Source organism: Eulemur rufifrons, chromosome 28 (genome assembly GCF_041146395.1).
Source record: "Eulemur rufifrons isolate Redbay chromosome 28, OSU_ERuf_1, whole genome shotgun sequence".
NCBI classification, from domain to species: Eukaryota; Metazoa; Chordata; class Mammalia; order Primates; family Lemuridae; genus Eulemur; species Eulemur rufifrons.
The window spans coordinates 61,817,856-61,831,768 of NC_091010.1; the positions used below are offsets into that span (position 1 = coordinate 61,817,856).

The 13,913-nt window shown below is 36.3% G+C and overlaps 1 protein-coding gene across 2 annotated transcripts in view; it reads left to right on the top strand.

The window, feature by feature from the left end:
- INPP5F (inositol polyphosphate-5-phosphatase F) overlaps positions 1–13,913 on the top strand; it is an 80,032-nt gene that overhangs the window by 36,706 nt on the left and 29,413 nt on the right. For both annotated transcript variants that reach the window (XM_069461151.1, XM_069461152.1), the window contains exon 3: positions 8,936–9,072. In XM_069461151.1, the coding sequence (XP_069317252.1) occupies positions 8,936–9,072 (137 nt within the window). The remainder of the gene's footprint in view (positions 1–8,935; positions 9,073–13,913) is intronic.

Here is a 13,913-nt window from a genome sequence, read left to right on the forward strand (position 1 = left end):
GGAAAGCATCCAAAAGAGCAGTGAAAATAGAATCTACAAAATAAATCATGGCTGCATGCTATGAACAGAAGTCATTTTTAAGCTCTCAAGTAAAATGAAAAGGACTAATGCCAAGAATGGTAACCAGTACTTTCCATCTCTGCTGGTCTCCTCATATGAGAGAACTAACACAGCAGGGTTTGGATTACATTTGAAGAATTTCCATAAGAGTGGGGGCGATTAGTCAAAGGGAACTTTAGTTCTCCTGTAATATTTAACCTTTTAAAAAATGGGAATATATTCATATATTCCCTTTATAATTTTAATAAAAATAAAAATGATTGGTAGATGTGCATTGTTGTGGAAATGTCTTTTCTATATGTCGGTAGGGTGGTTCGCCAAATCTAGAAATACGTAGATGCAGGGCTCCCTAGTGGTAAGGTCATGAGTAGGGAGATGTGATGGTTAACTTTATGTGGTGACTTGACTAGGAAAGGGATGCCCAGATAGCTGGTAAAACATTTCTGGGTGTGTCTGAGAGGGTGTTTCCAGAAGAGATTAGCATTTGAATCAGTAGACTGAGTAAAGAGGAGCCACCCTCACCATTGTGAGCGGGTACCATCCAATCCATGGAGGGCTGGAATGGAACAAAAAGGTGGAGGAAGGGTGAATTTGCTATCTCTGTTTGAGCCTGTACATCCATCATCATCTGCCCTCAGACATCAGCACTCCTGGTTCTCAGGCCGTCTGACTCAGACTGGTACTTAAACCATCAACCGCTCAGCTTTCAGTCCGTAGACTGGAACTTACACCGTTGACTCCCCTGGACTTGCACTGAATGACACCACAGGCTTTCCTGGTACTCAGGCTTGCAGATGGCAGATTGTGGGACTTCTTGGCTTTCATAAACACTTGAGCAATTCCTATAATAATTCTCCTCTTATATGTATATATCCTATTGGTTCTGTTTCTCTGGAGAACCCTAATGCAGAAGAAAGTATTTTTTTCTAAAGTTGAATGAAAGTCTGTATCTTGTGGCTGGGCACAGTGGCTCATGACTATAATCCCAGAACTTTGGGAGGCCGAGGTGGAGGATTGCTTGAGTCCAGGAGTTCAGGACTGTCCTAGGCAACATAACGAGACCCCATCTCTACCAAAAAAAAAAAAAAAAAAAAAAAAAAAGTTAAAATCTGTATCCTGCAATTGCTCATTCCCTTTTAAATGAGTCACTTAATTTGTACAGAGCAGACAGTTGAATCTTTTCCAGGATGTTGTTCTAGCTTGCCCTACTGGTCATCCTTTTCAAGATAATCACTTCCTAATCAGTTTTCTTATCATGGGGAAGTCAGGTTTCCTTGTTTCTCTTTTCCTGGAGGATCCGGGGTTACAAAATTGACTTCCTCCTACCCTCAATCCCGTTTAAAAAGTTGAAAAAAAAAAAAAAATCTTTATGCTATCAGACCTTGCTAGATTAAATCAGCTTTTGATTCCTTGTTACACTGCACATCCTGATCTCAACATGGCAGCTTTAATTGAAACAAGGGTCTTTTCCCCTGGTGGGTACGATAGCCTGATTTGGTGCTTTTAAAAAGTTTTATTCTAAAATTATGCCTGATGGATACTGGGGGTTGTTCAACAATAGTGATGCTATATTTTTACATTTGTCTTGTTTTAAAACTCTGAGTATAAAAAATATTATTTAGATCATTTAACCCTGTAACTCAATATACATATTTCTGCTGGTCTTCTCAGATTTTTGTGTTTGAGTGGTTTTGTTTTGTTTCACCTAAAGCCAAATAATTACAGGAATAGAGATTGCCATTATTTTCCTTGACTGGTTTTTGTTTTTGTTTTGTTGTCTAGAGTGAATGATTTTGCCTAGAAATAGCTCAGTGTTCAGGTCATAATTTTTCTATTCTTTTCGCTGTGATAATTTTGATTATTCCTTTGAACACTACTTGAGACAGCTACATCTTTTTACAAATGTTGACATATTTCGAGAATTAATAGGCTATACTACCATAACCTCCATTTTTGGCAGAAAATACACTTTTTAGTTTTATAGTCCCTTCTTTAGTATATAGGACTCCTAACAAGTCCGTGGCCCCCACACTCCCTGCTGCTAAATTATTTCAAACCAGATGCTAGGTATCATATTTATCTGCACAAACACTTCAGTATGTATCTCTAAATACGAAGGGTTTTCTTCCTTAGCATAACTACAATCCTATTACATCTTAAAAAAATTATTTCATATTCAAAGTTCACTTAGTGTCTCAAAAGTGCTACTAAAAATTCATATATGTGTATTTCCAACTTCTCCAAATAATTCTATAGAATAAATTTCTAGGAGAGGAACAGATTGGATAAAGCATCTACAGTTTGAATTTTGATGCATCCGCAACACTGAGTATTATCTTCACCAGAGATTTCTTTTTGATAGGTTTTTTTTTTTTTTTTGAGACAGAGTCTCACTCTGTCGCTCGGGCTAGAGTGCAGTGGCATCATCATAGCTCACTGCAGCCTCAGACTCCTGGACTGGGCTGGGCTCAAGCAATCCTTCTGCCTCAGCGTCCCAAGTAGCTGGGACTACAGGTGTGTGCCACCATACCTGGCAGATTTTTCTATTTTTGTAGAGATAGGGGTCTCACTATGTTGCTCAGGCTGCTCTCAAACTCGTGGTCTCAAGTGATCCTCCTGCCTGGGTCTCCCAGAGTCCTGAGGTTATAGGCTTGAGCCACTGCACCCGGCCTTCTTTTTGACAATTTGATAAAGTGATCTTCCTATTTTTAATGTGTATTTTGCTGAGCTTAATTATGTGTTTTATGTTTGTCTGTACTCCTTCTGTAAAGTGCAGATTTATATCTTTTTTACTATTGGGATATCACCTTTTTCTTATTGATTGATGTAGCTCTTTATATTTTACAGATACTAACCTTTAGTGTGCCATATGTGTTGCAGATAATTTCCTATTTGTCATTTGCTTTTCATTTTGTTTACAGTGTCATTTACCATCCAGATATGTTTTATTTTCATATAATCAAATCTGTCCATTTTGTGATTTCTGGATTATGTAGCATGCTTCCAAAGGTCTTTCTCCTCTAAGATTATAAAAAGTCTCCTATATTCTCTACTAATGTTTTGTTTTTTTCTGTTTGTATTTTTAGCATTAACCCATCTATAATTAATTTTTGGGTATGGTTTGCAGAAGGAATTTAACTTTTTTCCATATGGAGACCAGTTATTTCAACACCATTTGCTGACACACCAATCTTTCCTCATCCTTATCATCATTTATTAGGCGCCCATGTTTACATGGGTCTGTGTCTGGCTTCTCTATTCTGGTGATTCATTTATCATCCATTCCTTTACTAGTTTCACATTGTTTTATTTACTGTAGTTTTAGAGTACATTTTGCTACCTGGGAAGGCAAGTATTTTCTCAATTTCTTTTTGAAAGTGTTGCTGGATATTTTCACACATTTAAGTCTTTCAAGTGAAATTTAAAATAGATTTAAATTTCACTAAAAGTCTCACTGGAATTTTGACTTAAATTGCTTGAAATTTAAAGATTAATTTGAGAGATACCAGCAACTTTGAAATACTAGTACTGAGCCTGCTCATCCAGACATATTGTGATTTCATTTATTTAATTTTTGCATGCTCTAAACAAAGGTTCTGTGGTACTTTTCATATAGGTATTAGACATTTCTAATTGGAATTATTACCAGAAATTTTACTTCTCCTGTTGCTAATGTTTCGAGACCTTTTTCTATTATATATGAAGTGGCTTATATTAATGCTTATTGTATGTTTATATTTATATCTGTGGACTCTCTTCTTTACTATTATTGGTTTCTCAAGGTTTAAAAATTTTTCCAAGTATATAATATGGTTTCATTTCTTGACTGTATGTATTCTTTCACCTTTGGTATTGCATCTGGAGCCCATGCTTTTTCCCAGAGGCCAAGGTTTAGAAAATGGAAAATGATCTAACACATGGTAAAGGCTTGATGTTAATTTCCTCCCTTATTCTTTTCAGTCTCACAGTTGATCAAAAAGAAAAAACTGAAGTAAAATTTGTAAGGAAATAGATACTTACTAGTTATAATCTAAGTAATTAATCTACCTTAATTTCTCTCTTCTTTGGAAAATGGTATGATGAGTGGTTGGAATTTGTTTCTCTCTCAACTTTCCTTTAAATTTACTTGGAAAAAAAAAAAAGAAAAATATTGGTATATATGATTATGGTAGAACCAAAAACCTTTTTTGCCATTTATTTTTTGAAGAAACTGGATTTTCAAATAGGATTGTGACTCAGGCATTTAACCAGAGCTCATGGGGTTTCTTCTTTATTTTCCAGATTTGAATTTTTTTTCCAATTAAAAGAGAGGTACAGAGTCATTGGGGAAAAAAAGTTGAACGTCATAGAAGACTGTGAGTCATACATTGATGACTATTGAGCCTGGGTAGTGGGTGAATTTGGATTTATTGTTCCCTCTACTTTTGTGTATATTTGAAAATGTCTATAATGGAAAATTTTTGAAAATCCTATCTGGCCAGTTACCAGCTCTGTTGCCTGGGGCAGGTTATTTGAATGTTTTTAATTTTTCAACTGTCAGATGGAAATAGCATCTGCTACCAGGGTGTTGTGTTAAGAAGCATCAGTAAATTACCTTGTGATACTTACCTTATTGTAGATGTTCAGTAAACATTAACTCTTAGTAATAATAACGTGAATTATAAAAATTAATCCTCATAGCTACTCTCCAAAGTAGGCAGTTTTTTCCCATTTTTCAGATAAGAAAACAGATTTTGAGCAGTTACATATTATGCTGTGAAGTACACAGGAAATAAGTAATGGAACTAAAATTTGAGTCTGAATTCTGACCTCAAAGTCCAGGACATTTGAAGCCTCCTTGAAAAAGGAAGACTGCTATTTATGAAATTTTGTTTCTGTTATTTGAGATCATTTATGTTGTAATTTCTCAGATTTACTCTTCTTCATAACTCTAAGGCATACCGAATGTCAGTCTGTAGCATTTTGTTAAAGAAGCACCTCAGTTTTTCACATTTTTGTGTATGAGTAGTTAACTCTAAAAATATGCATATTTTGAGTTTGTAAGTTGAGTTTAAATATTGGCAGTACCAATGTTTTTGTTGAAAAAAGGATGCCTTTTGTTTTTCCAAGTGAGTTTGGGTATGGAGTAAAACCTCTGTCTAAAAGTTAAAATGAGGCCGGGCGAGGTGGCTCACGCCTGTAATCCTAGCACTCTGGGAGGCCGAGGCGGGTGGATCGCTCAAGGTCAGGAGTTCGAGACCAGCCTGAGCAAGAGCGAGACCTCGTCTCTACTAAAAATAGAAGGAAATTATCTGGCCAACTAAAATATATATATAGAAAAAATTAGCCAGGCATGGTGGCGCATGCCTGTAGTCCCAGCTACTCGGGAGGCTGAGGCGGTAGGATCGCTTAAGCCCAGGAGTTTGAGGTTGCTGTGAGCTAGGCTGATGCCACGGCACTCACCCTAGCCAGGACAACAAAGCGAGACTCTGTCTCAAAAAAAAAAAAAAAAAAAAAATAGAAGTTAAAATGTTTATATTTTTGGTATTATACCATTATATGGCTTATTGGAAAGATTTATTATATTTGATATAATGCACATTGTGTTTTTGTCATTGCTGAATTTATTAAAATCATAATTTACAGTATTATGAAATGAATCCAGAGGAAATCAGGGCAAGAAGATGCAAACTAGGAAGAGAGCTTTGTCTTGGCTTGTCTGGTCAACTGCAGACTGTGAATTGCTCACTGTAAAATATAAATTATTCCTGTGAGGTTAAGAGACCTATTGTAAGAATTTCCTTTTATTCAACAAAATTTATTGACATGCAACAGGTTATTACATGCTATGTGCTTTATTATATGCTATGTGTTAGGTTTATTGTAAGTTAGGTGCTTGGTAACTTCTCTCCATGCCCAGTGAATTTCCCAGCACGTGATAGGTCCTCAGTTAATGTTTTGGGATAATGAATAGTGAAATGGCCTGTAAAAGCCTTGAAACTTTGGAGTAAATTTCTACCCTACTTTTTAAAAGATTATGAAATGTTCTAAACTGTTGCATTTATGAAATGCTTAAAGCATATCTTTAAAGCACTATCCTTAAAATGAGGGTTGATTAATATTTGGGGGGAAAATAGGGTAAACTGAAATACTATATATCTTTTTAAAAATATTTTTCATATGGGAAATATATATCATGTTGTTTTTCTATAATAAACTCTTGAAACACTATTTCAATAATTTCTGGTTTTCGGTGTAATTTTTTTTAACAGTATAGCCTCATAAACTGAAAAATTGCTTTTTTCGTAGACTACTTTTCATTTAATTAAAAATCTTTTGTGAGAAGTAGAAATTTGGATTGGAAAGATAACCATTGGGCCTTTGGGTGTTTGCTTCTTTCTCTCTGATATTTATTAAAGATTTTTTTCATTTGTTTTACCATTTTCCCCACATTCTCCTCAATGTTTACTTATCTGCTCAATCCTGATGTACACATAAAGTAGTTTCGAAATTGCCAACTCATATCCTTCTGAAAAATAAATTTACTAACCAGAGTACAACACTGCATACAGTTCTTTTGTCTTTATCCTTACAAAATACTGTTTTCCAACCAGAATACTATATTGTATACAATTCTTTTTGTCTTTATCCTTACAAAATACTGTCTTCCAACCAAAATACTATATTGCATACAGTTCTTTTTGTCTTTAACTTTAGAAAAAAGTATTTTGTAAGGATATTTAGAAAATAAATAACTTTCTTCCTTGTTTCCTTACCGTGTGGTTCGATTTTCAATTTGTAATAGAGTTGGGTTTGTGTTTTGTTTTGAGTTCCCCCCACATTTCTTTATTTTGGGGGACATGTGAAACGTTACCATTGTTCTAAGAGTCAGAGCTATACTGGGAGACCAGTCATTTGCCAGGGTATCCTCAGAGAACTGTCATTTCCCTCATCCCTTCTATCCCATTTCCATTTCCTCCTCCTTCCTACCCCATTTCCACCTGCTCCCTCTAGGTGTCCAATCTCATCAACTTCTGGCATATCTCTCCTCTTTCTTTTTTGGTACAAATGAGCAGATATATATGGTCATGCATCACTTAATGATGGGGATACTTAATGATGGGGATGAGAAATGCGTCATTAGGTGATTTCATCACACGGGAACATCTTAGAGTGCACTTACATTATACAAACGTAGATGGTGTAGCCTACTACACACCTAGGCTATATGGTATATGGCCTTTTGCTCCTAGACTACAAACCTGTACAGCCTGTTACTGTACTGAATACTGCAGGCAACTGTAACACAATGGTATTTGTGTATCTAAACATATCTAAATGTAGAAAAGGTACAGTATAAATGCTGTATAAAAGATAAAAAATAGTATACCTGCATAAGGCACTTAGCATGAATGGAGCTTATAGGACTAGAGTTGCTCTGGGTCAGTCAGGGAGTGAGTGGTGAGTGAATGTGAAGGCCTAGGACATTATTGTACACTACTATAGACTTTATAAACACTGTACACTCAGATTACACTACATTTATGTAAAAATATTTTTCTTCAATAATTAATTAAACTTTTGGAATACCTCCTGAGGGACCTGCCTGAGACTGTTTTACAGTTAATTATTTTTTAATAAGTAGAAGGAGTACACTCTAAAATAATAGTAAGTACAGCATAGTAAATATATAAACCAGTAACATAGTCCTTTATTTCCAAGTGTTATGTACTGAGCATAATTGTATGTGCTATACCTTTATAAGACCGGCAGCACAGTACATTTGTGTACACCAGCATCACCACAAACACGTGAATAATGCGTTGTGCTACCATGCTTATGATGCCACTAGGCTGTAGGAATTTTTAAGCTCCATTATAATCTTGTGGGAGCACTATTGGGTATGCAGTCTGTCATTGACCAAAACGTCTTATGTGGTGCATATCCCTCCCTCCCTCTCTCTCTTTCACTCCATAACCTCATATTTTCTTTTTTACTTGAAAGGTAGCACACTCGAGATATTCTTTTGTGCTTTGATTTAATAATATATTTTATTGTATCATTATAATATGGCCTTATTATATACAGTCTGCCTCTGTGTTGTGGGTTCTGCATCTATGGATTCAACCAAACATGGATTGAAAATATTAAAAAAAAGTGTATGGTTGTATCTGTACTGAACATGTACAGTCTTTTTTCCTTTTCATTATCCCTAAAATAATACAGAATGACAACTGTTTACATAGCATTTAGATTGTATTAGGTATTATAAGCAATCTAGAGATGATTTAAAGTACACATGGGAAGACATACGTAGGTTATGTGTAAATTCTACACCATTTTATGGAATGGGCATGAGCATCTGTGGATTTTGGTATCTAGAGCCGGGGGCGGGGGGGTGTCCTAGAACCAGTCCCCCACGGATACCAAAGGATAACTGTATATTAATAATATATTCAATTTATCCACTTAATGCATTCAGGAATCATTCCTCATTAGTTCATAGAACAGTTCTAATTTATTTTATTTTTTATTTTTATTTTTTTCAGTTGCATAGTATCCTGTTGCATGGATGTGTCATAGTTTACTCAACCTGTGTTTGGGCATTTATATTCTTTTTAGCATTTTGCAGTTATAAACTGCTGCAATGAATAGGCTTGAATATATATACTTTTGTTTTTGAGGTATATCTTCAGAGTAAATTCTTAAGAGTGAGATTGCTGTATTAAAAGGTTAGTACATATGTTGTATTGTTAGGTATTGCTAAATTTCTCTGTAAAAGGTTATATGTGACGAACATTTTTTTTATTTGTTGTTGTTAGGTTATTCACCTTCAACTTGCCAGAACAACAGCACTCTATAAATACCAGACATTAATATAACTTTTCTTTTACAGATCTTCCATGGTGGCTTATTCTAATTCGTCAGAAAGCATTGGTGGGCAAACTCCCAGGAGACCATGAGGTCTGTAAAGTTACCAAAATTGCTGTGCTGTCACTTTCTGAAATGGAACCTCAGGATCTTGAACTAGAGGTAAAGTGAAATCAAAGGAAATTTTATGGAAACCTTATATAAATGTAATAGCAAAAATATGAGGATTTGCCAGAAACATGCATTTTTAGAGCTGGATAATATCTTTAAAATAATTTAATCTTGTAGTTTTCAAATTACATTTTAGTAGTGGAACTCTTGTTTCAAAATCTGTGAAAATCAGTGTATAAGACACACAAAAGCAGGACTGCTCTGGTTGAGGTGGTGTTGGTGGGTGGGGCCGGGGGGGCTCCTTGGGACCCTGTCCAATTGGTCTCTCCTGAGGAAGCCACCTTCTGCTTCCGGGGAGCCCTAGGGCTTTGCACGGTATAGTTTGAAAACTCCTGATTTGGGAGAAACCGTAGAGTCAAAATGGAGAGATTTAACTTTCATTATATCCTTTTTTTTTTTTTTTTTTTTTTGAGACAAAGTTTCACTCCATCACCCAGTGCAGTGTTGAGATCACAGCTCACTGCAGCTTTGAACTCCTAGGCTCAAGAGATCCTCCTCCCACCTCAGCCTCCCAAGTAGCTGGGACTATAGGCATGCCACCACACCTGGCTAATTTTTTTGTCCTTGTTAGAGACCAGGTCTCCCTGTGTTGCGCATGCTGGTCTCAAACTCCTAGCCTTACGCAATCCTGCCTCAGCATTCTAAAGTGCTGGGATTATAGACATGAATCATGGTGCCTGGCCTATGTCCTCTTTTATCTATATTTCTTGAAATTTTTCAAAAGCATATATTTCTCTTGTAATTTTTTTTTTAAGTTTTTTTTTAAAGAAAGAAAGCTACTGATCTAGTGTAATTTTTTCATTTTACAGGGAAGGGCTTAAGCCCCCAAGTAAAGTGACTTAAAGCCAAAATAATAATTATTTTTTAATAATTTCATTATTAAATGATTTTTGTTTTTTTTACCACAAGGTGCTGCCTCCCGGTAGCAGTAACCCATGAAAGCATTTATATCCTGTCTGCTATGGGTGTGGGGATTTGACATCTAGAGATTGTCATCTCTCTGACATAGCCTGTTTTGTTCACTATGTGATGTGCCAGGCAGGCCTTGTGAGTTACATGGATCATTACATTTAGTCCCTAGGACCACCCTATGGGGTGGGCACTGTTACAGATTAAGTCGCACAGCTGGCACAAGACGAGTCTGGATCTGGACTCGACCAGTCTGGGCCTGTATCACTCTGCTGAGCTGCCTCCCTGTCGCCCGAACAGCAGGTAACAGACAGGAAAGCACATACGGCCCCACAACTCAATACATGTTTTTCCGTGCTCAATTCTTGGGGAAGATGTTTGGGGATAGGGTTAAATTGCTTTAAAAAAAAAAAAAAGTAAAAATATAGTTATTTTTATGCTTTAGATTTCACTGGAAGTTTGACAATCTAATTTTAAGAAACTAAAATGAATTTAAGAGGACCCTGATATTAACTATTTGTTACAGGAATCAAAAAAAGATTAGAGTACTTCTCCTTTTAGTACTAGTGCTAGCATACCATTTAACTAATTCGCTGTTGCTGATCCAGAGACAAAGAATTTAGGTGGCCATTAATTAGGCCTGTTAAAAGCAGATATTGGCAGTTTTTGTTTGCATTTTATTTGGGGGAGGAGCAGCCAGACTAACAAAAATTGTACTGGTTTCCTAAGCCAGTAAATTTGTCATCAGTGTCTTTTGAATGGCTTTGCTGATGGATTGAAAGATCAGCATCACTTCCTGTCACCCACCTTTCCCACTGGGCCGGCACACAGTTTGAGAGCATTAAGCCTGGGGTCTCTGGCAGTTTGATGGAGAGCAGGGAACGGGCTTGTCCAGCACTTTGTCCACCCCCAGTCATCAATTTGCATATTTGGCAGTCCCAGCCCTGGGGAAATTAAATGTCAGGCCTCCTCCGGAGAAGATTGGGGCCCTTGTTGGACTTTTCAAGGAGATTTTCTGACATCCTTCATGGCCACCAATCTGTAATATTTTTGAGACTAGTAGCTGACTATAGCATAAATGGGGGGGGTGGGGAAGAAAACAACATTTACATGGAATTTTTAAACAAAAATGGGAATACTATGAAAGCTTTAAGAATTTTTTTATTCTTCAGACTTTTCCTTTTCTCTCCCTATAGGCTAAGGAAAAGAGGTTATCTTCAAATAGAAAGGAAAATAAGATTTCCCCCGCATGACATAGTTGAGTATTTTTGTAGCTGTGGGCTGTACAGTGTAAACCGCAGCACTTATCAGGGCACCAAAGATTATGGTCCGTGGAGAGAGTTGGATCTACGTAATGTAATGACTCTTGCTATTAGGGGTAAAAGTAACTGGAGAAAGCATTTCTGCGTCCTATCTCAGTGAATAGGTTGGTACATCTTTCTCTCAAGAGATTATAATTTTAGAAATTTGTACTTGTGCCTCTTTAAATCCTGTTTTATAGTAAAGGAACTTTGTAGCAGTGAATAATAAGGGCAAAGAACAGCTATGTTGAAAATCATGAATTTCTTATTTTTCTTCTAACATGTTCATTTAAATAGTGCTGTCCTTATTTCAGTTTCCAAATCACTCCATTTAAAAGGAGCTTTTGAAAGCTTAATCGTTTTTATGTTTCTCTGATTATACAGTAAATTGTAAAGAGAAGGAAAAAATCCCACCCCCTAGAAACAGTCATTGTCAGTGTTCTAGGGAGTCTCAGTGGTTGTTTCCATTTGCCCCCAAGCTCTTTGGAGGAACAATATTGTTTTTAAGTTTTTCAGAACAGTTTTTATATTTTGCATTTTTGCATATTTTTTCCTACTTAACTCCTATTTTTATGAACAGACATATGCACATAAAAAGACTTTGTTAAACAAAATTAGTTGTTTTGTCTTCTTTGTATGTCTTTATGATTTGGGTGTCTGTGTAGCACATTGAGTAATCGGCTGCTTTTATTCTCTCCAGCAGCACCCTCGGGCTCGTTATTGTGGTCGCTGTTCTCAGATTTGCTAAAGCCTCGTCTGTCCTCTGCAACTCGAGCAGAAGCAATTGTATTTCAGAGTCTGGTGTTAATAGAGTTTCTAGTTTTCTGCCTCAGTTGCCTTTTTACCTCATGTGTATGCCTTATTTGTTTGCCAGATTTTTTTTTTGTAATTCACATACCATATTGTTTACCCATTTAAAGTATATAATTCAGTGGTTTTTAGTATATTCAGAGTCATGTGACCATCACCACAATCAATTTTAGAACATTTTTGTCACCTCCCTCGAAAACCCTGTCTTCATTAATAGTCATTCCTCATTTCCCTGCAAACCCAAGCTCCCCCAGCCCTCTTCAACCACTAATCTTTCTGTCTCTCTAAATTCATCTGTTCTAGACATCTCTTATAAATGGAATCATATAATATGTGGCCTTTGTGACTGACTTCTTTCACTTAGCACAATGTTTTCACGGTTCATGCTTGTCGTAGCATGTATCAGTACTTTATTTTTTTTATTGTCATATAATATTCCATCGTATGGGTATACCAGATTGTATCCATCCATCAGTTGATGGACATTTGAGTTGTTTCCACTTTTTTGCTACTATGAATAATATGACTATCAACAATTTTGCATACAAGTTTTTGGTGGACATTTGTTTTCATCTCTCTTGAGTATATACCTAGGAATGGAATTGTGGAATCATATGGTAACTGTTTAGCCTTTTGAGGAACTACCAGTTTTTCAAAGCAAGGTGCCATTTTTAAAAAAATGATCTATACAAAAGTATGACGAATCTGTAGGGTTCAAATAAATGAAAACATAGATGTTCTTTCTTTTGAAAAAATACCCTTTAAAGTTTTATAGGCTTCTGTTCCATGTCGGCATATCTTGTTTGCTATATCTCATTGCTTTAATAGATAACGGTATCATTTTCCATATTTAATTTCTCATCAGACATCTGTTTGAAATTTTAGCTCCAGATGGATATAGATACCAACTTTTAAAGCAAAATCATTTATTTTCCTTTTCTGAGATAGCAGCAGCAATATCAAGCCTTAATCTTGGCTGTGAAACGTAAGTTGCAAGAGTAATAGAAAAACTAGGGGAGTTCCATAGAGCTGGTGGTAGTGGTTTTCTTTTTGAGACTGTGTATATCGAAGTTGTGATAAGGGCCTAACCACACACCACACACCACACAGAACTGGCCGGGCCTCTGGAAAAGGGAAGGTGATCTGCTGTCAGCACTCTGCGTTGTAATCCCAAGGGCTCTGTCTAAACAAAATATCTTAGGACTGGAAGGGATCCCAAGAAGTAATTTTCTCTATCCCTGTTTTTTTGGCAGGACTGAATTTAACCATTTCAGGAAGAATAGTGGTCTATAGTACTTTCTCTTCTAAAGATTTAAAATACTCATTGGGAATGTTTGTGTTTATAGTAATGCAAAATGTTTATTTAGAAAAATCAGTTTTGAGGGAGAGAAGGCCTTCCAGTGAAGGTGGTTCAGTGAGTTTGTGCTTTGTCATACAGACCCATGATCCTTTTCCAAACACTTTGGGGCCTTATTGGTTTTAGAATTCAGGTTTTGGGGGGTTTTCAAAAGTTTATTCCACATACTCTTTACACTCCCATGGGTCTGGAGCATTACCCCCAATACAGCACGTTAATATTTCTTAAAGAATCGTGTGAATATTCATATGAAGGGAGGTAAATGATGACTATCGATATCTTCATATCTGTTCAGGGCATGTTTTGCCATTAACTGTGAGTTTTTAACAAACTTAAAAAAAGAAACTTTCAGGTTTCAGAGTTTTCTGGATTTTGGAGTTATAGATAAGGAAGTTAAGAGATGATGGGCCTATATCAACTCTGTTCCAAGCCTGAGATGAGGGTAGATAAAAGAA